The 27,524-nt window shown below is 45.5% G+C and overlaps 1 protein-coding gene across 3 annotated transcripts in view; it reads left to right on the plus strand.

Annotated features, from left to right (window-relative positions):
- The window catches only part of LOC135526034 (phosphatidate phosphatase LPIN1-like), a 43,402-nt gene extending 23,949 nt beyond the window's left edge, over positions 1-19,453 (plus strand). For 2 of the 3 annotated variants that reach the window (XM_064954063.1, XM_064954062.1), the window contains exons 4-21: positions 1,675-1,997; positions 3,756-3,872; positions 4,081-4,179; positions 4,662-4,776; positions 5,119-5,461; positions 5,655-5,748; positions 6,011-6,192; positions 7,224-7,317; positions 7,585-7,654; positions 8,401-8,493; positions 8,815-8,882; positions 9,163-9,301; positions 13,526-13,674; positions 13,778-13,864; positions 14,216-14,368; positions 15,384-15,498; positions 15,783-15,886; positions 16,028-19,453. In XM_064954063.1, coding sequence (XP_064810135.1) covers positions 1,675-1,997; positions 3,756-3,872; positions 4,081-4,179; positions 4,662-4,776; positions 5,119-5,461; positions 5,655-5,748; positions 6,011-6,192; positions 7,224-7,317; positions 7,585-7,654; positions 8,401-8,493; positions 8,815-8,882; positions 9,163-9,301; positions 13,526-13,674; positions 13,778-13,864; positions 14,216-14,368; positions 15,384-15,498; positions 15,783-15,886; positions 16,028-16,748 — 3,066 coding nt within the window. In that variant the 3' untranslated portion in view covers positions 16,749-19,453. The remainder of the gene's footprint in view (positions 1-1,674; positions 1,998-3,755; positions 3,873-4,080; positions 4,180-4,661; positions 4,777-5,118; positions 5,462-5,654; positions 5,749-6,010; positions 6,193-7,223; positions 7,318-7,584; positions 7,655-8,400; positions 8,494-8,814; positions 8,883-9,162; positions 9,302-13,525; positions 13,675-13,777; positions 13,865-14,215; positions 14,369-15,383; positions 15,499-15,782; positions 15,887-16,027) is intronic. The other variant, XM_064954064.1, reaches the window with a different exon arrangement.
- The last annotated feature ends 8,071 nt before the right edge of the window (positions 19,454-27,524 follow it).

Below are 27,524 nucleotides of genomic sequence, written 5' to 3' on the forward strand. Positions count from 1 at the left end.
TCCTGGTCCACCAAAAAAAGTGTAAAGGGAAGCCAGTTTGGATTCGGCTTCACACCAATCACATCATGTCAAAAGTAAAACGTCATTGACTGAAAACATTTGAATTGTTCCATTTCGTTGTTTCTGCCCTCCGGTGGCTAGCTAGCTAAAATCTTCCCTTTACTAAATAAACCATGGACAGAGATGGTTATTTGGACTTGGTGTACCTGCCAATGATTATAACGGTGAATCTGATCCAACCATAAAATCATACAATGTGACCCTGGCCTGAGAGGATGGAAGGTCAATATGTAGGTAGGAGTAGACTGTTTTGGCAACATGAAAGAGAGGAGAAAGGTATTGGCATTCCTCTGCAAGTAGGGTGAGCAAACACACACACACACACACACACATACACACATACACACATACAAATCAGTACCATATGAACAGCCACATGATATATAGCTTACGTTGACTGGACTAAATCGTTTTTGGTATCTTTAAGTTGTCCCTGTATTAGACCAAGCTAAAGTGATTTGACGACGTAGAAATGTTGAAGTTGAAGTGGTGCTGGACTGATGTTAGCAGAGGCAGCCCTTGTTTTGACCTGTGGTAACTCTCCGTTGTTCTAAATCAATAGTTTGTGTTTACATTAACTTGCTTGACCCAAAACATGAATCACTTGCTTGACCATGCTGTAGGTCATGTTTGTTACATACAATATGCTTTGTGGACTTCGTCGGACAGATGTTCCTGTCTAGTTTTGTGATGAAACGAATGCGCGGTTGAATTTATTCTGCCGACAGTGACCGTTGTCTTCTTGTTGTCTCAGCCTTATGGCGGTTGCGTATGAGCTAACGGGTTATAGACCCTTTCTGTGTTTGAGAACGTTGGCGCACGAGGTCGGTGAGCACAAGTTGGTGGCAGAACACGGGAGAGTTCTTATAGAACTCCAGCAAAAAAAGCCTCTATTTACATGTTGCTTACGAGTGCATTTCACACTACTTATTATAATTGGATTTTAAGGCTCGTATGAATGTTCTGCTTAATATAATGTTTTAAGTCATCATTGCAAAGCAACTGCATTATATATTTTTTAAACACAAAATGGCTCTTTGGCTAGCTTTTGCTACAGCCTATGTCAATGAGCGTTAGCATTCTAGCTAACAACTGCTGCATCCAAAATAGTTATTTTGCCAAGATCACAACCAAATGTAATCTTAGCAACTGTTCGAGCAAGAATGAAAACATCATCGTATGTGTCTGAGAACCCCAAAAAGTGTTTGTTTTTGTTTTTCTAGAAGTAAACAAAGCATAAAGGCTATGTTAAATGGGCGTAGATAGCGATTAGTTTCTTACTGTGCGTGACGTCAGCATGTTGTGTACTGGAAAGGGGTCTATAGTGCAGAAAACAACTACATTATCATAACACATAGGTTGTAATATGGCTCTTTTCCCCCCTTGCTTCCCCATTGATTTTACCCACGCACTGCTACTGCAGAGAGCCTAGTCACCTGGTGTACCCTGAAGATGAGAAGGAGGGATTGAAAAGATCAATGTTATTCTTTATATCAAATATGAACATGTATTTCATTCTAATTTCTCCTGATTGTCATTTCCATGGCTAATTCTTACTTAACAATCCATTTACAGTTCATCATGACCTCACTTCCTGTTTCCTGTCCCCAACAGGAAGTGGTTCCGTCATATCTGGCGACGTCACCTATCGTGTCCCAGGGGGCGGAGCTAATGGAAGCTCAGCTGGGGAGGGGTGTGTCTCGCCTCTCTGACCCCACCTCCCTCCAGGTCCAGACCCTGGGCTCCCAGCAGACCACAGGAGGAGGAGGAGGTGAAGGAGGGATGATGATGAAGAAGAGAAGGAAAAGGAGGAGGAAGGCACGGGAAAGCGGAGGAGGGAGACGGGAGGAGAGTGGAGAGTACTCAGAGGATGAGGACATGTTCACCATTGACATGAGCACTGATGAGGAGAGAGAGCACGACAACAACAGTAGCAGGTGATGACAGCAATTACACTATTTACATCAACACTGCATGGCTGTTTGTGTGTGTATGCGTGCGTGTGACTTCCTGTGAAGTTCTCAGGAAGCTCATTTGAATACAGACAGGGTCACATTTGGGCTGTTTGGAGTGGTCTGCCAGTATTGCAGGGCGAGGCTTGTTTATGCGACACACAGCTGTCTGTCAGCAGCTACTGACTGCAGTCAAGTGGTTGTGTGGGGAGGAGAAAGAAGATTACACTGTCTTGTTGAGATACTCTCAGTTTGTTCTTTTTGCGATCCTGCATATGTGTGTTTGGTAGAGGAATGATCCCTCTGAGATGTGGTTTTTGGGAACGTGCACGTGTGTGTTTTTGCGTGCGTGTGTGTGAGAGAGAGAGAGAGAGAGAGAGAGAGAGAGAGTGAGAGAGACTCTGGTTAAGAGTCAGAATAGCTTTGCTCCACTGCAGAGGTAAAAAAAAAAAGCCTGATCAGCATCACAATGGTTTCTGCGAAACACATGAACCACTGCCAGCTCCTCTCTGTTTGTGTGGGACCCAGCAGGGAGGGGCAGACTCTGTTCTCAGGCATTCCATGCAGGTCTGAGACAGACAGACAAACACCTATACACACACACGCAGCACGCAAGCACACACACACACACACACACACACTCACACACACAAGATCACTTCACAACAAAATCACTTCACAAACAGCCCCTCTCCCTGAGTAGTAAAGCAACAGTTGGTATTGCAGTCAGTCACTCAGTTTGTTAGTCTGTCCATATGCAGGTTGGGTGCTGGCTGAGACTGAGACTGGATTAACAAGCCTGAAGTGGCCAGTGTTTGTCTTTTGTGAACCCAATTATCTGTGTTCTGTGTGTGTGCGTTTTTGTGTTCAGGCTCTGTGAATACCAGTTCTCTGTCCCACGTGTTGGAGATGCTCCAGTGCCTAGTTCTTTTCCCACAATGCACTCTGACTCTGTGGATGAATTACCGTGGTGTGTGTGTGTGTGTGTGTGTGTGTGTGTTTATTTGGTTTTACTATCCTTGTGGGGATCAGAAATCATCACAAGGATAGTAGAAAAGGACAATTCAGACAGTTGGGACATTTCGCTGGTCCCAACAAGGAAAAAGGCTATTTTCAGTTTAGGGGTTAGGGTTAGGGTTACAATTACAATATTAATATTTCTCATAAAAACCATTAATAATTGTACCAATACTTCCAGTGCTGCAACTGGATTCACATCCTCATACACATCAAACTGTCACGACTTCTGCCGAAGTTGGTCCCTCTTCTTGTTCGGGCTGCGTACGGCGGTCGACGTCACCGACCTTCTAGCCATCGCTGATCCACTTTTCATTTTCCATTGGTTTTGTCTTGTCATCCATCACATCTGGTTCCAATTCCATCAATTACATGTTGTGTATTGTTTCTTGTAGTGCTTATGCCCGGTATGCTGGTATTTACCAGGTTTTGTTTGACCCATTTACATGATTGTTCTGTTGACGGTGGTTTATGGATATTAAACGACATCGTTGTAAATCAGTTTTCGCTCTCCTGCGCCTGACTTCTCCGCCAGTACGCACCTCACTACACAAACCAACATACATTTTTCTTGACATCTTCAGCAAAAGAGGCCTGAGAAAACACTGTGTATGATATCTCTGTGTGTACGTCTGTGTCTGTGCCTGTGTGTGCATGGGTTTGCGTGTGTGTTGTTGCTGCTAACGTGTCTCTCTCTCTCTCTCTCTCTCTCTCTCACTGTCTCAGGGCCTCTTCTCGGGAGCTCAATGGAGAGCAGGGCCCTAAGGCCAGTGTGTTGAGCAGCAACTACACCCAGAACACAACATACACACACTCTGATGCAGACTGGGCACGCTCACAGAGGTACATTAATATGACCCAACACACACAGACACACACTTACACAAACACAGACACACACACAGCAGACATGACTAGAATAGAACAGAATAATACGCAGTTTGGTTTGACTCATCTTGTCGTATGCCTTTGTAGATTAAAATAACTGCGTATGGCTGACAGTTGTTCTCTCTCTGTTGTCTCCCTCTCCCCTCTTTCTCTCCCCTTTCAGTGCTATAATAGAGCAGACACGTACTCTGTCTATCCCTCCTAGTGGTGGTCTGTCCATCTCCTGTCCACAGCAGACTTCTGTCTTCCCTTCTCCTGTCAGGTAAGTCATGTCACCATCCAATTTCACTTTTCAGTATAGCTTAATTAAGCCTGAATAAAAGTTATCCTTCGTTTAATTTCGGACCAACTACATACTGTCTTAAAACCATGGGACAGGAACCAGCAGAGTCTTCCCACTGGGCACAGTTCAACGTATAGTTTTGATTCACATTTGGTTGAGTTGTTAACTAATGTGAATTCAAAGTGAAATCAACCAAAAATGTCACCATGTCATTGGATTTAGGTTAAAAGTAAGGTGAAAACAATACGGAATTCTGTTACGTTGATGACTTTTTGCAAATCCAATCAGTTTTCCAGGTTAATTCAACGTCAACACATATAATTGTTTGGTTGAAATGACGTGGAAACAACATTGATTCAATCAAAAAAAATCCCAGTGGGTTTGTACTGTATTGTTTATGTCCATGAGTCAGTGTAGTGCTGGCTCAACCAATCACATCTCTCTGTGTGTCTGTCACTCAGCAGCCCCGGTGGCTCCCGCCCCTCCACTCCGAAGAGTGACTCGGAGCTGACCAATCAGAGCAAAGACAACCCTGAGATTCTGTGGGCCTGGGGGGAGCTGCCACAAGCTGCTAAGGTACAGAGGGAGGGAGGGAGGGAGGGAGAGCAATAGAAAAAGAGAGTCATAGAGGGAGGGGGGGAGAGAACGATTCAGAGAGACAGTATGTCTAGCTGTAGTCCACACAGTGATCCAGGAATCAGCACTGAACTCTAACCACTTTAATCATCTTCCACGAGAGCAGCTGAGGACATGCTTTTACCCTAGCGTTCACGCTAACCACACATCCTCTCTCTCTCCTCTCTCTCCTCTCTCTTCTTCTCTACTATTGACACCCGGCCTCCCGCGTCCTTGCTGTAGCGTGCTTTCTTCTTCCTTACTCTCTCCTCTCGCTCTCTCTTTCCCTCTCTCCACCTCTAGCCCTCCTACCTCCCTCCGCCCCAGATGCAAGATTCTGGGATGAAGTCCCCTGTCTCCATCCCTGTGTGTGACAGCACACACTTCAGAACCATCCCCGGAGACTGTGGCCCCCCTGGCCAGACCCAGAGCCACCCAGACAATGGCCCCCCGTCCCTCAACCCGTACATGCCCCAGCCTGGTAACAACACGGCTGGGCCCGTTGCTGGAGGGGACATGGAGTTAGTAGGGGCAGCCTGTAGAGAGGTGGAGGGGCTGATGGCATCCAGGTTGCTGTCAGAACTGGATGAGGGGGGCCAGAGGAGCAGCCCGGTCAGACGCACAGACTCCCCACCCAAGAGGAAAGGTACGTCTTCTCGAACCATCGCCTCCAAGCGGAGTGGAGTTTAGATTGCAGAATTTGAATTTCAGCTGTCACTCAGCATGCGTTCACGGCTGTAGATGTGATTGCCTCCACCATTAGCAACACATCAAGTTAATGGATGAAAATGCCATGTCAATCATTGTATCCATGGTAACGTGTGACGCTGTACCTGCAGACAAGAGGAGCCACCACCTGGGCTCGGATGGAGTCTACCTGGATGACATCACTGAGCTGGAGCCAGAGGTGGCTGCTCTGTACTTCCCTAAAAGGTAACATGGCCCACACACACACACTCACACACTCACACACACACTCACTTGTAACACACACACACACTCACTTGTAACACACACACACACTCACCTGTAACACACTCACACACACACTCACTTGTAACACACACACACACACTCACCTGTAACACACTCACACACTCACACACACACTCAGCTGTAACACACACACACACACCTTTTCTGTCCTACACAAACACTCGTCCCCCACTCCTGAACCGATGACCCTGTTCCTTAGTGACGGTTCAGTGAGAGGGGGCTCGGAGACAGGGGCGCGGAGCACCAACCAATCACCTCAGTCGGTGGGCAGCAGTGGGATGGACAGCGGTGTGGATAGCTACGCTGACCAGCTGGGAGACATGCCCAACATCGCCATCTCCCTGTGTGGAGGTCTCACTGACAACAGAGAGATCACAAAAGGTACTGGCCATTAAACACATGGGCTGCATCTCAATACTGTCAGCTTTGACTTACTGGTATAACTGGATATTGTAGCTCTACTTGCTGTCATTGTTTTCACCTATCCAGCCCTCTCCTGTCTGTGTGTCTCTACAGACCAGTTATAATAACCTTCTCCTGTCTGTGTGTCTCTACAGACCAGTTATAATAACCTTCTCCTGTCTGTGTGTCTCTATAGAACAGTTAAATTAACCCTCTCCTGTCTGTGTGCCTCTATAGAACAGTTATATTAACCCTCTCCTGTCTGTGTGTCTCTATAGAACAGTTATATTAACCCTCTCCTGTCTGTGTCTCTATAGGACAGTTATATTAACCCTCTCCTGTCTGTGTGTCTCTACAGACCAGTTATAATAACATTCTCCTGTCTGTGTGTCTCTACAGACCAGTTATAATAACCTTCTCCTGTCTGTGTGTCTCTACAGACCAGTTATAATAACCTTCTCCTGTCTGTGTGTCTCTATAGAACAGTTATATTAACCCTCTCCTGTCTGTGTGTCTCTATAGGACAGTTATATTAACCCTCTCCTGTCTGTGTGTCTCTATAGAACAGTTATATTAACCCTCTCCTGTCTGTGTGTCTCTATAGAACAGTTATATTAACCCTCTCCTGTCTGTGTGTCTCTACAGACCAGTTATAATAACCTTCTCCTGTCTGTGTGTCTCTACAGACCAGTTATAATAACCTTCTCCTGTCTGTGTGTCTCTACAGACCAGTTATAATAACCTTCTCCTGTCTGTGTGTCTCTATAGAACAGTTAAATTAACCCTCTCCTGTCTGTGTGCCTCTATAGAACAGTTATATTAACCCTCTCCTGTCTGTGTGTCTCTATAGAACAGTTATATTAACCCTCTCCTGTCTGTGTGTCTCTATAGGACAGTTATATTAACCCTCTCCTGTCTGTGTCTCTATAGAACAGTTATATTAACCCTCTCCTGTCTGTGTCTCTATAGAACAGTGATATTAACCCTCTCCTGTCTGTGTGTCTCTATAGAACAGTTCCAGGAGAGAGCCATCTCTTACCAGCAGTTCACTGAAAACCCCTCCATCATCGACGATCCCAACCTGGTGGTCAAGATTGGAACCAAGTACGTAAAATACTTCTAACTAACCTTTAACCTCATAGCAGTAAAGATGTGATCGTTCCCGATTCATCCGGAATTCCTGCTTTTCTGACGTAGTCCTCCGTATATCATTGAATCTGACCCATCCACATCCATCCAGATGTTCTATGTTGTCCTGATCTGATTGGAGAAGTATGTATGTATGTATGTACTGTATACTACCGATAAGAAATGAACTGCAGACACTAAAGATACAACAGTGATCTTATGTTTGTGCCTGTTCTCCTCCAGGTACTACAACTGGACCACCGCAGCCCCTCTCATGCTGGCTATGCAGGTGTATCAGAAGCCCCTGCCAATGGTAAAACCTCAGTAACATTAGCAACATGCTATTAGCATAGCATCTAGGCTACTCGACTTGGTGATGAGACTGTGTGCTAATGTCAAATAGTGTGCTACATTTGGGTACCTGAGTGGTTTTACCTGAGAGGTTTAAAACGCAAATAATTTTGCAATGTAAAGAGAGAAGTCCAAACGTAACCCTTCTAGCTAAATCTGGTTCTGCGTCTGGCTTCACGTGTTTTGTTTTTGTCTGAATTCTTCTGTCTTCTGTCTCGCTTTGGACTTCCTGTACACTAAAAAGCGTTCTCCTGAACCACGTCTCCTCCTAACACTTGAGTCTTTCTTCCCCCTTTGTTTTTCCCTTTTTTAATTTGTTCTCCCTCCATCTCACCTCCCATTTGGCCCTGTCTTGTGTGTCTTCAGCACTCCTGCCTGAGTTATGTGTACTCTGCCTTTGGCCTCTTCTCCTACTGTTTACCCAGTCTGTTTGGCTCCAGCCCTGTGGGTCCCTTTGGTTTCAGCTGTCTGTCTGTCTGTCTGTCTGTCTGTCTGTCTGTCCCTCTACTTCTCTCTCTTCTCTCTCTCCCAGTCTCTGTGTTTCCCTTCCTCTTGCTGCCTCTCTTCCTTAGATCGCCATCATCCAGTCACACGGACACACTTGCTTCACGTTTTTTGCGTTTGGGTTTTTGTATATCTGTGTTTTTTGCGTTTTAGTGGTTTTGTTGAGTTGGGTTTTTGGTCAGGAACTGTGTGCGTTTGCTTCAGGCCACGGTGGAGAACATCATGAAGGAGAAGATGCCCAAGAAAGGAGGCCGCTGGTGGTTCTCATGGCGCAGCAGGAACAGCGACTCCAAATCGGTACACACACACACACACACACACACACACACACACACACACACACACACACACACACACACACACACACACACACACACACACACACACACACACCTCCTGAACACACACCTCTGTAACACCTCTGTAACACAACACACACACCTCTGTAACACAACACACACACCTCTGTAACACACATACCTCCTGAACACACTTCCATAACCATTTGGGAACCTCTGCAGAAGTTACAATGCTGGACACCATATGTATTATATTGTATTATATGTGCTAGTGTGTCCTGGCTGTTGTATGAGTGTGTGACTGGTTGTCTGTCCCCAGGACTCAGTGTCTGAGATAGGAGTTGGAGACGGGGGAGAGACCTCTCTCAGCATGGCTTCAGTCAATGGGTAATGACTTTACGATATATGTGCAATATGAATGAACTATGTTGAGTACACATTTATATACCTTAGTTTGCATATCCTCGTATAAAGTACACAACAGGGGGTGGTTTCATGGACACAGATTAAGCCTAATCTTGGACTAAAAAGCATTTTAATTCATTTGAATCCGGGAAACCGCCCGTAGAGGTTTATAGGCTATTTTTTTATATATTTATTTTAATATTCTGTTCAAATAATCAGACATTATAGCTGAACTGTTGTTGTATCTGTTGATGTAACACAGAATGAAGGAGGAGTCTTCCTCCAGCGATGAGGAACACAGACCGTCCAATCAGGACTCAGAATCCTGCCAGCCCGAGCCTCTTCTCACGCCTGGTAGTGTCTTCTACAGGAAGACCCTCAGACTGACCCCAGAGCAGCTGGTGAGAGACTCAACACTGTTCCCCTAACCTCTGTTAAGCTAACTTCTGATCTCAGAACTGCTGGTGAGAAACACAATACTGTGTATTCTCAGGCAAGTCTTCAGTTGAACCAATCAGTAGCAGGGTTAAAGTTAGTAGAGGCTGTATGGGTAATGTAGTTTTTCTGTCCTCAAGAAAATCTGCAGTTAAACCACTCAGTAACAAGGTTATGCTGCATTCACGACAATTTGGAACTCTGAAAAAAATGAGCTCCGACTTATTTATTTATTTTTTATTTCACCTTAATTTAACCAGGTAGGCTAGTTGAGAACAACTTATAATTTACAACTGCGACCTTGCCAAGATAAAGCATAGCAGTGTGAACAGTCAACAACACAGAGTTACACATGGAGTAAACAATAAACAAGTCAATAACAGAGTATAATTTTTTTTTTAAGAGTCTATATACATTGTGTGCAGAAGGCATGAGGAGGTAGGCAAATAATTACAATTTTGCATATTAACGCTGGAGTGATAAATTATCAGATGTTCATGTGTAGGTAGAGATACTGGTGTGCAAAAGAGCAGAAAAGTAAATAAATAAAAACAGTATGGGGATGAGGTAGGTAAATTGGGTGGGCTATTTACCGATGGACTATGTACAGCTGCAGAGATTGGTTAGCTGCTCAGATAGCAGATGTTTGAAGTTGGTGAGGGAGATAAAAGTCTCCAACTTCAGCTATTTTTGCAATTCTTTCCAGTCACAGGCAGCAGAGAACTGGAAGGAAAGGTGGCCAAAGGAGGTGTTGTGTAACGGCGTTCTTCATTTGTCGCAAGAAAGTCGGACCGAAATGCAGCGTGTTTGTTACTCATGTCTTTAATGAAACAAATGACGATACATGAAATAACTTATAAATACAAAAACAACAAACGGAACGTGAAAAACCTATACAGCCTGTCTGGTGAACACTAACACAGAGACAGGAACAATCACCCACGAAATACAAAGTGAAACCCTGGCTACCTAAATACGGTTCCCAATCAGAGACAACGAGAATCACCTGACTCTGATTGAGAACCGCCTCAGGCAGCCAAGCCTATGCAACACCCCTACTCAACCGCAATCCCAAATACTACAAAACCCCCACTATGAAATACAACAACATAAACCCATGTCACACCCTGGCCTGACCAGCTAATTAACGAAAACACAAAATACTAAGACCAAGGCGTGACATGTTGGCTTTAGGGATGATCAGTGAGATACACTTGCTGGAGCGCGTGCTGCGGGTGGGTGTTGCCATCGTGACCAGTGAACTGAGATAAGGCGGAGCTTTACCTAGCATGGACTTGTAGATGACCTGGAGCCAGTGGGTCTGGCGGCGAATATGTAGCGAGGGCCAGCCGACTAGAGCATACAGGTCGCAGTTGTGGGTGGTATAAGGTGCTTTAGTAACAAAACAGATGGCACTGTGATAAACTGCATTCATTCAGTTTTACTAGGGTAAGTTTGGCGGCGTGAGTGAAGGAGGCTTTGTTGCGGAATAGAAAGCCGACTCTAGATTTGATTTTAGATTGGAGATGTTTGATATGAGTCTGGAAGGAGAGTTTACAGTCTAGCCAGACACCTAGGTACTTATAGATGTCCACATATTCTAGGTCGGAACCATCCAGGGTGTTGATGCTAGTCGGGCGTGCGGGTGCAGGCAGCGAACGGTTGAAAAGCATGCATTTGGTTTTACTAGCGTTTAAGAGCAGTTGGAGGCCACGGAAGGAGTGTTGTATGGCATTGAAGCTCGTTTGAAGGTTAGATAGCACAGTGTCCAACGAAGGGCCAGAAGTATACAGAATGGTGTTGTCTGCGTAGAGGTGGATCAGGGAATCGCCCGCAGCAATTGCAACATCATTGATATATACAGAGAAAGGTGTCGGCCCGAGAATTGAACCCTGTGGCACCCCCATAGAGACTGCCAGAGGACCGGACAACATGCCCTCCGATTTGACACACTGAACTCTGTCTGCAAAGTAGTTGGTGAACCAGGCAAGGCAGTCGTTAGAAAAACCGAGGCTACTGAGTCTGCCGATAAGAATATGGTGATTGACAGAGTCGAAAGCCTTGGCCAGGTCGATGAAGACGGCTGCACAGTACTGTCTTTTATCGATGGCAGTTATGATATCGTTTAGTACCTTGTGCATGTCTGAGGTGCACCCGCGACCGGCTCGGAAACCAGATTGCACAGCGGAGAAGGTACGGTGGGATTCGAGATGGTCAGTGATCTGTTTGTTGACTTGGCTTTCGAAGACCTTAGATAGGCAGGACAGGATGGAAATAGGTCTGTAACAGTTTGGGTCCAGGTTGCGACAATGGCGGCGGATAGTTTCAGAAATGGAGGGTCCAGATTGTCAAGCCCAGCTGATTTGTACGGGTCCAGATATTGCAGCTCTTTCAGAACATCTGCTATCTGGATTTGGGTAAAGGAGAAGCTGGGGGGGGGGAGTTGTTGGCCGAGGTTGGAGTAGCCAGGAGGAAGGCATGGCCAGCCGTTGAGAAATGCTTGTTGAAGTTTTCGATTATCATGGATTTATCGGTATTGACCGTGTTACCTAGCCTCAGTGCAGTGGGCAGCTGGGAGGAGGTGCTCTTGTTCTCCATGGACTTTACAGTGTCCCAGAACATTTTGGAGTTAGAGCTACAGGATGCAAATTTCTGCTTGAAGAAGCTGGCCGTTGCTTTCCTGACTGACTGCGTGTATTGGTTCCTGACTTCCCTGAACAGTTGTATATCGCGGGGACTATTCGATGCTATTGCAGTCCGCCACAGGATGCTTTTGTGCTGGTCGAGGGCAATCAGGTCTGGAGTGAACCAAGGGTTATATCTGTTCTTAGTTCTGCATTTTTTGAACGGAGCATGCTTATCTAAGCTGGTGAAGAAGTTACTTTTAAAGAATGACCAGGCATCCTCAACTGACGGGATGAGGTCAATATCCTTCCAGGATACCCGGGCCAGGTCGATTAGAAAGGAATGCTCGCAGAAGTGTATTAGGGCGCGTTTGACAGTGATGAGGGGTGGTCGTTTGACTGCGGACCCGTAGCGGATACATGCAATGAGGCAGTGATCGCTGAGATCCTGGTTGAAGACAGCGGAGGTGTCTTTGGAGGGCCAGTTGGTCAGGATAATGTCTATGAGGGTGCCCTTGTTTACAGATTTAGGGTTGTACCTGGTGGGTTCCTTGATGATTTGTGTGAGATTGAGGGCATCTAGCTTAGATTTTAGGACTGCCGGGGTGTTAAGCATATCCCAGTTTAGGTCACCTAACAGAACGAACTCTGAAGCTAGATGGGGGGCGATCAATTCACAAATGGTGTCCAGGGCACAGCTGGGAGCTGAGGGAGGTCGGTAGCATGCGGCAACAGTGAGAGACTTATTTCTGGAGAGAGTAATTTAAAAAACGAGTAGTTCGAACTGTTTGGGTATGGACCTGGAAAGTATGACATTATTTTGCAGGCTATCTCTGCAGTAGACTGCAACTCCTCCCCCTTTGGCAGTTCTATCTTGACGGAAAATGTTATAGTTGGGTATGGAAATCTCCGGATTTTTGGTGGCCTTCCTAATCCAGGATTCAGACATGGCAAGGACATCAGGGTTGGCAGAGTGTGCCAAAGCAGTGAGTAAAACACATTTAGGGAGGAGGCTTCTGATGTTGACATGCATGAAACCAAGGCTTTTTTGATCACAGAAGTCAACAAATGAGGTTGCCTGGGGACATGCAGGGCCTGGGCTTACCTCCACATCACCCGCGGAACAGAAAATAATAAATTTGAACGGTCATCCAACTTGGAATTACAAGTAGGAAACTCGGGCATCATCCTAGAGCTCCGACTTCTCCGACCTCAAGATTCATGACATCACGTCAACAAAAAACATGGCGGTCTTCATCGTTTACATAAAAATATGTATTCTTACCTAATGCATTTCCTCTCTTCGTTAAACACTTTAGCAGGAGGCATATAGCATCTCTACAAACAAAAGATTCCTTCAGGTGTCCATGTTTTTCAGAGTCGAAAGACTTCCTAGTCGGGATCTCAGAGTTTGCCGAGTTGTCTTGAACGCACCATTAGAGTTAGTAGAGGGTGTATGGGTAATGTAGTCTTTCTTCCCATCAAGCCAGTCTGCCGTTGAACCACTCAGTAACAGGGTTAGAGTTAGTAGAGGCTGTATGGGTAATGTAGTTTTTCTGTCCTCAGGCCAGTCTTCAGTTGAAGGAGGGTCCTAATGAGGTGGTGTTCAGTGTGACCACTCAGTACCAGGGCACCTGTCGCTGCCAGGGCACCATCTATCTCTGGAGCTGGGACGACAAGATTGTCATCTCAGACATTGACGGCACCATCACCAGGTAAGTGTGTGTGTGTGTGTTTGTATTGGCAGTTGTATGGGATCACGTTATATCTGTTAATGATAGTCTAATTACATGTGGCGAGCACCATCCTCTTTTTCAGATCTGACACCCTGGGCCATATCCTGCCAACGCTGGGTAAAGATTGGACCCACCAGGGCATTGCCCGCCTCTACCACCGAGTCAGCCAGTGAGTCTCACACAACAGGAGTTACATAACTATAGGTGGCCGTTAGAGTAATGAAACAGGGGTCACATTCAGAATATGCCTCAGTGTAAGATGAGTGAATCATGTCGGCTTTAATCGTGGTGTTTGGCTTCAGTACGTTGCAGCATCCTGAAAGCAGCCATTTAGTTGAACTCCTGTCTCCTCCCTCTCTCTTAGGACTTACTAGGAGAGTTAAAAAAAAAATGTAATCTCTCTCTCTCTCTCTCTCTCTCTCTCTCTCTCTCTCTCTCTCTCTCTCTCTCTCTCTCTCTCTCTCTCTCTCTCTCTCTCTCTCTCTCTCTCTCTCTCTCTCTCTCTCTCTCTCTCTCTCAGGAATGGTTATAAGTTCATGTACTGCTCTGCAAGGGCCATAGGTATGGCTGATATGACAAGGGGGTATCTCCACTGGGTCAATGAGAGAGGAACCATGCTGCCTATAGGACCTGTCCTACTCAGCCCCAGCAGCCTGTTCTCAGCCCTGCACAGGTGAGGAGCACACACACATCATCACCGTCAAAATAAACACAGCAGAGGCGTCAAACACAATAGAGAACAATGTACAGTACATTTTAGCAGGTGCTCTTATTCACAGAATACATTTTCATACTGGTCCCCCATAAGGATAAAACCCACAACCCTGATGTGGCGAGCACCATGCTAAACTAACTGAGCCACACGGAACCACAGTAGCTTATATAGGAGTGTCTTCCCTATATTATATAATGATCATTCTGACCTTCCTGTCCTGTCGTCCTTCCTGTCCTGATCTTTTCGTCCTGTCCTGGCATCCCTGCCCTATCCTTCCTGTCCTGTCTTGTCCTGTCCTGGCATCCCTGCCCTATCCTTCCTGTCCTGTCTTGTCTTGTCCTGTCCTGGCATCCCTGCCCTATCCTTCCTGTCCTGTCTTGTCCTGTCCTGTCCTGGCAACCCTGCCCTATCCGTCCTGTCCTGTCCTGTCCTGGCATCCCTGCCCTATCCTTCTTGTCCTGTCTTGTCCTGTCATCCCTGCCCTATCCTTCCTGCCCTGTCTTGTCCTGTCCTGGCATCTCTGCCCTATCCTTCCTGTCCTGTCTTGTCCTGTCCTGTCCTGGCAACCCTGCCCTATCCGTCCTGTCCTGTCCTGGCATCCCTGCCCTATCCTTCCTGTCCTGTCTTGTCCTGTCCTGGCAACCCTGCCCTATCCGTCCTGTCCTGTCCTGTCCTGGCATCCCTGCCCTATCCTTCCTGTCCTGTCTTGTCCTTTCCTGGCATCCCTGCCCTATCCTTCCTGTCCTGTCTTGTCCTGTCATCCCTGCCCTATCCTTCCTGCCCTGTCTTGTCCTGTCCTGTCCTGGCATCCCTGCCCTATCCTTCCTGTCCTGTCTTGTCGTGTCATGTCCTGGCATCCCTGCCCTATCCTTCCTGTCCTAACCTGTCGTCCTGTCCTGGCCTGTCGTCCTGTCTTGTCCTGTCCTGGCATCCCTGCCCTATCCTCCCTGTTCTGTCTTGTCCTGTCCTGTAGGGAGGTGATAGAGAAGAAGCCTGAGAGGTTTAAGATTGAGTGTCTGACCGACGTGAAGCAGCTGTTCCACCCCAACACTGAGCCTTTCTACGCAGCCTTCGGCAACAGAGCCACGGTGAGAGCCCTGCTCCCTCCCTCCATCACTGTACATGTTAACTTTTTTTAGATTCATTTGACTGGGACCATAAACATTCTATACATTTACATTTTGGTTATTTAGCAGACATTCTTATCCAGAGCGACTTACAGCCAGTAATCAACTTTTTTGCCAATGTGACAGATTCAGCCAAAAGGCTCATTTCAAACTGAATATTATGTTTAATTCTGTTGTGGTTGTGTATGGTTGTTTTGGATAGTACGTCAGTCATTGTTACAGTTGTTGTTGTTGCTGTTGTTTAGGATGTGTATTCCTATAAGGAGGTGGGCGTTCCCCTAAACAAGATCTTCACAGTCAACCCCAAGGGAGAGCTGATACAGGAACACGCCAGGACCAACATCTCATCGTAAGTCAGACCTCTCTGTCTCTTTCTTTATCCCTCCATCTTCCTCCCTCATCTTCCTCCCTCAGTAGCTCTGTCTGTCTCTGTCTAATGAACAATGAAAGTAAATGATGTGAAGTATGTTTCTGTTCCTGTTCCTTCCAGGTATGGTCGTCTGTGTGAGGTGGTGGACCACGTCTTCCCCCTGTTGATCAGAGGTCACGTCTCGGACTTCTCCTGCCCTGACACCTTCAGCCAGTTCACCTACTGGAGAGAACAGCTGCCCCAGATCCACAGCCCTGATCAGCCCCAGATCCACAGCCCTGATCAGCCCCAGGTCCACAGCCCTGATCAGCCCCAGGTCCACAGCCCTGATCAGCCCCAGATCCACAGCCCTGATCAGCCCCAGATCCACAGCCCTGATCAGCGCCAGGTCCACAGCTCTGATCAGCCCCAGATCCACAGCCCTGATCAGCGCCAGGTCCACAGCCCTGATCAGCCCCAGGTCCACAGCCCTGATCAGCCCCAGATCCACAGCCCTGATCAGCCCCAGGTCCACAGCCCTGATCAGCCCCAGGTCCACAGCCCTGACCAGCCCCAGATCCACAGCCCTGATCAGCCCCAGGTCCACAGCCCTGATCAGCCCCAGATCCACAGCCCTGATCAGCCCCAGGTCCACAGCCCTGATCAACCCCAGGTCCACAGCCCTGATCAACCCCAGGTCCACAGCCCTGATCAACCCCAGGTCCACAGCCCTGATCAACCCCAAGTCCACAGCCCTGATCAACCCCAGGTACACACCCCTGACCAGCCCTTGGTCCACACCCCTGACCATCCTCCGGAAATCAGCTGTGGAGACCCACTTCCACACCAGACCACCCCATAAGTGACCTGTGTGCAATCTGGGAAGGAAAGGGAGAGACACATTTATGATGATGACGGCGTGCAAATGAAAGAAGCATGTCTCTGCTCTAATGTCACACACACACACGCATACACACACACACACATACACATACACACGCACAGCAATGCATAAGCAGACCTTAACACACATGGTTGCCATGTGCACACTTATGCACTAGTGGAAGCTCTCTCCGACAACAACAGGCATGTTAGCACTGAGTGGTATTTCTATGTACTCACCTTTCCTATTTGTGTTCTACTCCTCAGTGTTCTGCTCTACAATACCTAGCCTACTGTTCATCAGGTGCAAAAGGTGCTACTTGTATACATACACTTGCAGTAGCTGCAACTCTGACAAGAAGCACCGATTCAGTCAACCTGGGGAAATCACTGTGAAGAACAGCCTATCAACGACAGCTATTTCACCCAATTAGCATTGCCCGATTGATTCTAGCACTTTTAGTCTCCAATGTGGGTACAGTAAACCGCGATGCATGTTCGGTTGACACGTTCAGATCTACCGTTCACATGAAGTGCGAATGTAATAAATGTCGAACAAAGCAGGATATATAGGATATATAGCGCATGGCGATAATTCAGTTCACCCGTTCGACCTCCAAACATTTGTCAATATAATCAAAACAAATGTTATTTGTCACATGCGCCGAATACAACAGGTATTACCGTGAAATGCTTACTTCCAAGCCCGTAACCAACAGTGCAGTACAAGAAATAGAGTTAAGTAAAACATTGAATAAATGCGTTTTTAAAGCGCGTTACCATTCTAGTAAGTAGCTTCTATATTCGGTTTTTATTCTTTCGTTTTTTTTGTTGTTGTCATGTTCTGTGTATGGTAGATATGTTAGTGATTTAACTGAACTGAAACAGGTAACCGGTGCAGCTCCTCACTATTGTTAACAAGGCAGAGAGGAGGGCTGTCTCTCTCGTTGATGCCTCTCGCCCATAATCATCAACAGTCCTTATATGGTCATGTAACCAAACACCTGAGAAAAGACTCGCGTGAAACCGACGTTACTCTTGACAGTAAGCCGTGCAAGAAAACTCAGGTTGTCAGTTTTAGCAGTCGTCTTTGTCTTCGTTTCTCCGCCACTCGTCACGGTTTCCACGGACCGTGACACGCTTGTCATCGAATCAAATCAAATGGCATTTGCCACCTGTGCTGAGGTCTACACCTGTTATATTGGGCGCATGTGACAATTTGATTTGATGACCTGTCTGATTCTCTCTGTGTGCAGTGTCATGGTTTTGGCTAACATTAACAGGTAATATTGTGCAGACAGTAGAAAACATATTATGTCCTCTGCTTTGGTGGTCCATCATCTTAAACTCTGTGTGTAACTGCGAGATGAGAGAAACCTACAAATGTAGGAACTATTTAATTCATTTCACATTGTTAAGCGAGCAGCTTGTGAACGCACTTGGATTTGGGCTTTGGTTTCACTTTAAATATTGTGTTTATGTGATTGAATCTGAATAGAGTTTTGATGTTCATTCTCACTTTTGTACATAGTGCAACCTTTTTTAGCGATCAAATTCAGAAACATTGACAGTAAAAGTGGATGGCTGCTGGACTACAGTAGTTTGACCTTAAGGCTAACAACATTTTTGCACTGACAGACTTATAGTGTCCACTGAAGCGAAACCATTGAGATATTCTACAGTCAACCAATCAACATTCTCCTGAATTCTAGAATCTACTACTTAGATACAAAGAACTTGGACACACAGGTTAAATTGAACTGTCGCTCCTTGTAATGTCAGCAATTAGAATTCACAACAACCTTGACGGTTCTGAACCTCCCCAAAGGTTTTAAAGCACAAAGCACTAACGACATAGTCCGTCTGTCCATCGGATCTCTGTTGTGAACAGAGGAGGTGGCAAGATGTTTCTATGGGTGGCTACCGTGGAATGTGTATCAGCATATGTATATTGTGCAATTTCCAATGTTATCCTGTGTGTAATACGGATGGATATTCAAGACGTCCTGCATTACCGGAATGAATACTAACACTGTGATACAGTATTTCTCTCTTATTTTTTAATTGATCATATTGATGACCACTATAAAACCTGATTGCATCACTATGGAGGAGAGAAGGTTCCCACCGTCCCTGTGTCATATGCCGTATTGATTACTTTCAACACCTTTTACATTCACTTTGGTTGAATTGACTACCAGTGGGATGGTTGAAACATCCATTGCCATAGTTCAGGAGTATTGTGACATGGCGACTACTGTGAGATGTTGGATTTACCACCAACCGAAGAGGTGTGTTTGGTATTAGGAGGATAACGGATGGATGGATGAATGAATGGATGAGTCAATGGAGGCATGTGATATCACTGTTGTTGTGTTTACTCCTCCTCTGTGTCATTGTCTTCTGTTCTCCCTTTACTGTACTGTCACAAGATTTGTTCCAAGTACGTTAAAGTACTACTGTATATTCAGATGAAATGACTGTATTCTTTCTGTGAAAGATCTATATAAACAACGAGCTTGTTGCCTTACAGTATGCCGTGGCTGTCTCTACCCTCGTTAGTTTGTTTCTGAGATGTACAGAGTCAATTACTCTAGCACTGTGTCATGTTGTATAGGTTAACAATCCAGTCTGAAAATAGCTATAATGGAAATAGGTTTTTCAATAAATGCAAAGTTGATTGTTGATGGATTGGATGTGTATGTCTCTCCTTTCTCCTCCCTGTAGTGAACATGATATGAGACCAGATGTCGAGAGAGAGAGAATGTGTAGTATTTATTTTCTGACCACATGACTGAAAAGTAACAGGACCATGATTCGTTCCACTCTACAGAGCAAAACGACAGCCGTACTACCCATGTCTACCATGGCGTTGCTCCATGGCTTTGTGAAGGCTGGATAACCTACTGCCATCTAGTGGAAGATATACTTATAACACCTTTTCATATAAAGCCCATGTACAGTAATCAGCTCACTGACAGATCTGTCTGATACTCACGGGGATCACATGTGAAGTGATTTTTACAATAACAATAACACAACTGATTGTATTATTTAAACCAGTCTGAGGTTTAGTCAGATGGATCAAGCATTTTGCTCCAACACCAATAACATCTGCTAAATATGTGCATGCAACCAATAAAATGTGATTTGGGATGGACCGGAGGGGCTCCAGAGAACAGAACTGCACAACAACGGTTAGACTTCCACTTATTAGTTGCCTCATCTACAACATCTGCGTGTGAGAGACGGTAGGGTATTATTTTCTTTCGATTTGTTCAATAATTGTCAGGGAATCAGTAGGAGATTATTTACAGATAATTATGTTTATCATAAAAAAATTGAATACGTAAAACATTTTTTTATTGAAGGCATTAGTCCCCGAGTGACAACTTTACTTTTCCCACTCTGTAGGCAGTGGTCTCTGCCATAGTTGATATCTCTTGGCTATGAAAATGTTTCCATCTACATGAAATGAGTAATTCTGCTTTTAAAGTATTTGATTGTGAATGATGAGAGGAGAAAAGATGACAAGACAACTGGGAAAAAAAGATCAAAATAGGAACTCATCAGGGTACTTTTTCCGTTACTGTATCACCAAATGAATTTTTCTCTGCTCGGAGTACCCCTGAAGTACCCCCTCATGTACATGTACATTTTACCAGTAGTATTCTTCCCAAGTACCCCCTTGTGGATAAGTCCTAGGACCCCTGGTTGGGAACCACTGCTATGACTCCTTCTCTGTCTTGTACTGACAAGTGACAGGACAAATCTGTAGGCTCTTTTTCTGTATGGAGAACATCCATTCTATGAAGAACTTTGTCTTAAAGATCACGTGCTGGACACCTATTTCCTCAGAAAGGATGTTTTTGACACAAGAAAATAAATGAAGTTCTATCCGATCAACTGCAGGAGTGAATGGCGGTTCCAGGCCGGAGTGATGAAGTAGGAGAGAAAGAGCATGCAACAATGGCTGCCAGTGGATTAATCACACTTTTAGGTAAAATAATGTCCATCATAATCTTGGCTTCAAATAAAACTGTCTTCGAATCGATTTACTGCATATGTGAATGAGAGACGCAGTATATTAATCAAATCAAAATCAAATTTATTTATATAGCCCTTCGTACATCAGCTGATATCTCAAAGTGCTGTACAGAAACCCTGCCTAAAACCCCAAACAGCAAGCAATGCAGGTGTAGAAGCACGATGGTTAGGAAAAACTCCCTGGAAAGGCCAAAACCTAGGAAGAAACCTAGAGAGGAACCAGGCTATGTGGGGTGGCCAGTCCTCTTCTGGCTGTGCCGGGTAGAGATTATAACAGAACATGGCCAAGATGTTCAAATGTTCATAAATGACCAGCATGGTCAAATAATAAGGCAGAACAGTTGAAACTGGAGCAGCAGCACGGCCAGGTGGACTGGGGACAGCAAGGAGTCATCATGTCAGGTAGTCCTGGGGCATGGTCCTAGGGCTCAGGTCCTTCGAGAGAGAGAAGGAGAGAATTAGAAATCGCACACTTAGATTCACACAGGACACCAAATTGGACAGGAGAAGTACTCCAGATATAACAAAATGACCCCAGCCCCCCGACACATAAACTACTGCAGCATAAATACTGGAGGCTGAGACAGGAGGGGTCAGGAGACACTGTGGCCCCATCCGAGGACACCCCCGGACAGGGCAAAACAGGAAGGATATAACCCCACCCACTTTGCCAAAGCACAGCCCCCACACCACTAGAGGGATATCTTCAACCACCAACTTACCATCCTGAGACAAAGCTGAGTATAGCCCGCAAAGATCTCCGCCATGGCACAACCCAAGGGGGGGCGCCAACCCAGAAAGGATGACCACATCAGTGAATCAACCCACTCAGGTGACGCACCCCTTCCAGGGACGGCATGAGAGAGCCCCAGTAAGCCAGTGACTCAGCCCCTGTAATAGGGTTAGAGGCAGAGAATCCCAGTGGAAAGAGGGGAACCGGCCAGGCAGAGACAGCAAGGGTGGTTCGTTGCTCCAGAGCCTTTCCGTTCACCTTCCCACTCCTGGGCCAGACTACACTCAATCATATGACCCACTGAAGAGATGAGTCTTCAGTAAAGACTTAAAGGTTGAGACCGAGTTTGCGTCTCTGACATGGGTAGGCAGACCGTTCCATAAAAATGGATCTCTATAGGAGAAAGCCCTGCCTCCAGCTGTTTGCTTAGAAATTCTAGGGACAATTAGGAGGCCTGCGTCTTGTGACCGTAGGGTACGTGTAGGTATGTACGGCAGGACCAAATCAGAGAGATAGGTAGGAGCAAGCCCATGTAATGCTTTGTAGGTTAGCAGTAAAACCTTGAAATCAGCCCTTGCTTTGACAGGAAGCCAGTGTAGGGAGGCTAGCACTGGAGTAAAATGATCAAATTTTTTGGTTCTAGTCAGGATTCTAGCAGCCAAATTTAGCACTAACTGAAGTTTATTTAGTGCTTTATCTGGGTAGCCGGAAAGTAGAGCATTGCAGTAGTCTAACCTAGAAGTGACAAAAGCATGGATGAATTTTTCTGCATCATTTTTGGACAGAAAGTTTCTGATTTTTGCAATGTTACGTAGATGGAAAAAAACTGTCCTTGAAATGGTCTTGATATGTTCTTCAAAAGAGAGATCAGGGTCCAGAGTAACGCCGAGGTCCTTCACAGTTTTATTTGAGATGACTGTACAATCATTAAGATTAATTGTCAGATTCAACAGAAGATCTCTTTGTTTCTTGGGACCTAGAACAAGCATCTCTGTTTTGTCCGAGTTTAAAAGTAGAAAGTTTGCAGCCATCCACTTCCTTATGTCTGAAACACATGCTTCTAGCAAGGGCAATTTTGGGGCTTCACCATGTTTCATTGAAATGTACAGCTGTGTGTTATCCGCATAGCAGTGAAAGTTAACATTATGTTTTCGAATAACATCCCCAAGAGGTAAAATATATAGTGAAAACAATAGTGGTCCTAAAACGGGACCTTGAGGAACACCGAAATTTACAGTTGATTTGTCAGAGGACAAACCATTCACAGAGACAAACTGATATCTTTCCGACAGATAAGATCTAAACCAGGCCAGAACTTGTCCGTGTAGACCGATCTGGGATTCCAATCTCTCCAAAAGAATGTGGTGATCGATGGTATCAAAAGCAGCAGTAAGGTCTAGGAGCACGAGGACAGATGCAGAGCCTCGGTCCGATGCCATTAAAATGTCATTTACCACCTTCACAAGTGCACCTTCAGTGCTATGATGGGGTCTAAAACCAGACTGAAGCATTTCGTATACATTGTTTGTCTTCAGGAAGGCAGTGAGTTGCTGCGCAACAGCCTTTTCTATGATTTTTGAGAGGAATGGAAGATTCGATATAGGCCGATAGTTTTTTATATTTTCTGGGTCAAGGTTTGGCTTTTTCAAGAGAGGCTTTATTACTGCCACTTTTAGTGAGTTTGGTACACATCCGGTGGATAGAGAGCCGTTTATTATGTTCAACATAGGAGGGCCAAGCACAGGAAGCAGCTCTTTCAGTAGTTTAGTTGGAATAGGGTCCAGCTTGAAGGTTTAGAGGCCATGATTATTTTCATCATTGTGTCAAGAGATATAGTACTAAAACACTTGAGCGTCTCTCTTGATCCTAGGTCCTGGCAGAGTTGTGCAGACTCAGGACAACTGAGCTTTGAAGGAATACGCAGATTTAAAGAGGAGTCTGTAATTTGCTTTCTAATAATAATAATTTTTTCCTCAAAGAAGTTCATGAATTTATCACTGCTAAAGTGAAAGTCATCCTCTCTTGGGGAATGCTGCTTTTTAGTTAGCTTTGCGACAGTATCAAAAAGGAATTTCGGATTGTTCTTATTTTCCTCAATTAAGTTAGAAAAATGGGTATGATCGAGCAGCAGTAAGGGCTCTTCGGTACTGCACGGTACTGTCTTTCCAAGCTAGACGGAAGACTTCCAGTTTGGTGTGGCGCCATTTCCGTTCCAATTTTCTGGAAGCTTGCTTCAGAGCTCGGGTATTTTCTGTGTACCAGGGAGCTAGTTTCTTATGAGAAATGTTTTCAGTTTTTAGGGGTGCAACTGCATCTAGGGTATTGTGCAAGGTTAAATTGAGTTCCTCAGTTAGGTGGTTAACTGATTTTTGTCCTCTGGCGTCATTGGGTAGACAGAGGGAATCTGGAAGGACATCAAGGAATCTTTGTGTTGTCTGTGAATTTATAGCACGACTTTTGATGTTCCTTGGTTGGGGTCTGAGCAGATTATTTGTTGCAATTGCAAACGTAATAAAATGGTGGTCCGATAGTCCAGGGTTATGAGGAAAAACATTAAGATCCACAACATTTATTCCATGGGACAAAACTAGGTCCAGCGTATGACTGTGACAGTGAGTGGGTCCAGAGACATGTTGGACAAAACCCACTGAGTCGATGATGGCTCCGAAAGCCTTTTGGAGTGGGTCTGTGGACTTTTCCATGTGAATATTAAAGTCACCAAAGATTAGAATATTATCTGCTATGACTACAAGGTCCGATAGGAATTCAGGGAACTCAGTGAGGAACGCTGTATATGGCCCAGGAGGCCTGTAAACAGTAGCTATAAAAAGTGATTGAGCAAGCTCAAAAGACGAAAACTTATTTTTTTTTTTTTGTAAATTGAAATTTGCTATCGTAAATGTTAGCAACACCTCCGCCTTTGCGGGATGCACGGGGGATATGGTCATTAGTGTAGCCAGGAGGTGAGGCCTCATTTAACACAGTAAATTCATCAGGCTTAAGCCATGTTTGGGGCGGCAGGGTAGCCTAGTGGTTAGAGCGTTGGACTAGTAACCGGGAGGTTGTGAGTTCAAACCCCCGAGCTGACAAGGTACAAATCTGTCGTTCTGCCCTTGAACAGGCAGTTAACCCACTGTTCCCAGGCCGTCATTGAAAATAAGAATTTGTTCTTAACTGACTTGCCTGGTTAAATAGAAACATTTTTAAAAAATTAAATGTTTCAGTCAGGCCAATCACATCAAGATTATGATTAGTTCATTGACTATAATTGCCTTTGAAGTAAGGGATCTAACATTAAGTAGCCCTATTTTGAGATGTGAGGTATCATGAGCTCTTTCAATAATGACAGGAATGGAGGTGGTCTTTATCCTAGTGAGATTGTTAAGGCAAACACCGCCATGTTTAGTTTTGCCCAACCGAGGTCGAGGCACAGACACGGTCTCAATGGTGATAGCTGAGCTGACTACACTGACTGTGCTAGTGGCAGACTCCACTATGCTGGCAGGCTGGCTAACAGCCTGCTGCCTGGCCTGCACCCTATTTCATTGTGGAGCTAGAGGAGTTAGAGCCCTGTCTATGTTGGTAGATAAGATGAGAGCACCCCTCCAGCTTGGATGGAGTCCGTCACTCCTCAGCAGGTCAGGCTTGGTCCTGTTTGTGGGTGAGTCCCAGAAAGAGGGCCAATTATCTACAAATTCTAACTTTTGGGAGGGGCAGAAAACAGTTTTCAACCAGCGATTGAGTTGTGAGACTCTGCTGTAGAGCTCATCACTCCCCCTAACTGGGAGGGGTCCAGAGACAATTACTCGATGCCGACACATCTTTCTAGCTGATTTACACGCAGAAGCTATGTTGCTCCTGGTGATCTCTGACTGTTTCATCCTTTTTTCTTTTTTTTTCACGTTTATTTAACCAGGTAGGCTAGTTGAGAACAAGTTCTCATTTGCAACTGCGACCTGGCCAAAATAAAGCTTAGCAGTGTGAACAGACAACACAGAGTTACACATGGAGTAAACAATTAACAAGTCAATAACACAGTACAAAAAAGGCGAGTCTATATACATTGTGTGCAAAAGGCATGAGGAGGTAGGCGAATAATTACAATTTTGCAGATTAGCACTGGGGTGATAAATGATCAGATGGTAATGTACAGGTAGAGATACTGGTGTGCAAAAGAGCAGAAAAGTAAATAAATAAAAACAGTGTGGGGATGAGGTAGGTGAAAATGGGTGGGTTATTTACCAATAGACTATGTACAGCTGCAGCGATCGGTTAGCTGCTCAGATAGCACATGTTTGAAGTTGGTGAGGGAGATAAAAGTCTCCAACTTCAGGGATTTTTGCAATTCATTCCAGTCACAGGCAGCAGAGTACTGGAACGAAAGGCGGCCAAATGAGGTGTGGCTTTAGGGATGATCAGTGAGATACACCTGCTGGAGCGCGTGCTACGGATGGGTGTTGCCATCGTGACCAGTGAACTGAGATAAGGCGGAGCTTTACCTAGCATGGATTTGTAGATGACCTGGAGCCAGTGGGTCTGGCGACAAATATGTAGCGAGGGCCAGCAGACTAGAGCATACAAGTCGCAGTGGTGGGTGGTATAAGGTGCTTTAGTGACAAAACGGATGGCACTGTGATAAACTGCATCCAGTTTGCTGAGTAGAGTGTTGGAGGCAATTTTGTAGATGACGTCGCCGAAGTCGAGGATCGGTAGGATAGTCAGTTTTACTAGGGTAAGTTTGGCGGCGTGAGTGAAGGAGGCTTTGTTGCGGAATAGAAAGCCGACTCTTGATTTGATTTTTGATTGGAGATGTTTGATATGAGTCTGGAAGGAGAGTTTACAGTCTAGCCAGACACCTAGGTACTTATAGATGTCCACATATTCAAGGTCGGAACCATCCAGGGTGGTGATGCTCGTCGGGCATGCGGGTGCAGGCAACGATCGGTTGAAAAGCATGCATTTGGTTTTACTAGCGTTTAAGAGCAGTTGGAGGCCACGGAAGGAGTGTTGTATGGCATTGAAGCTCGTTTGGAGGTTAGATAGCACAGTGTCCAAGGACGGGCCGGAAGTATATAGAATGGTGTCGTCTGCGTAGAGGTGGATCAGGGAATCGCCCGCAGCAAGAGCAACATCATTGATATATACAGAGAAAAGAGTCGGCCCGAGAATTGAACCCTGTGGCACCCCCATAGAGACTGCCAGAGGACCGGACAGCATGCCCTCCGATTTGACACACTGAACTCTGTCTGCAAAGTAATTGGTGAACCAGGCAAGGCAGTCATCCGAAAAACCGAGGCTACTGAGTCTGCCGATAAGAATATGGTGATTGACAGAGTCGAAAGCCTTGGCAAGGTCGATGAAGACGGCTGCACAGTACTGTCTTTTATCGATGGCGGTTATGATATCGTTTAGTACCTTGAGTGTGGCTGAGGTGCACCCGTGACCGGCTCGGAAACCAGATTGCACAGCGGAGAAGGTACGGTGGGATTCGAGATGGTCAGTGACCTGTTTGTTGACTTGGCTTTCGAAGACCTTAGATAGGCAGGGCAGGATGGATATAGGTCTGTAACAGTTTGGGTCCAGGGTGTCTCCCCCTTTGAAGAGGGGGATGACTGCGGCAGCTTTCCAATCCTTGGGGATCTCAGACGATATGAGAGAGAGGTTGAACAGGCTGGTAATAGGGTGCCGACGTGGATAACAATATCTCTATACTCTCTACACTCGCCAGTGTATTAAAAACCAAATGCAGTACAATTGTATTATTTATTAAAACAAATGCATTGAAAGTTTGCAAATATAGCATGCAAAGCCAAGATATTTGACTTGATTTTATTTAATTAGTCCTCACTTGGACTAATCTTCCAAGAGTCCTCAAACATTAAAATACAATATGTAATACGATCACATTTTCACATCTAACCCATTGTTCCAGACATAATACACTGACATATTGACCATATAAATACCCTTAACAGC

The sequence above is a fragment of the Oncorhynchus masou genome, chromosome 32 (assembly GCF_036934945.1).
Source record: "Oncorhynchus masou masou isolate Uvic2021 chromosome 32, UVic_Omas_1.1, whole genome shotgun sequence".
Lineage (NCBI taxonomy): Eukaryota > Metazoa > Chordata > Actinopteri > Salmoniformes > Salmonidae > Oncorhynchus > Oncorhynchus masou.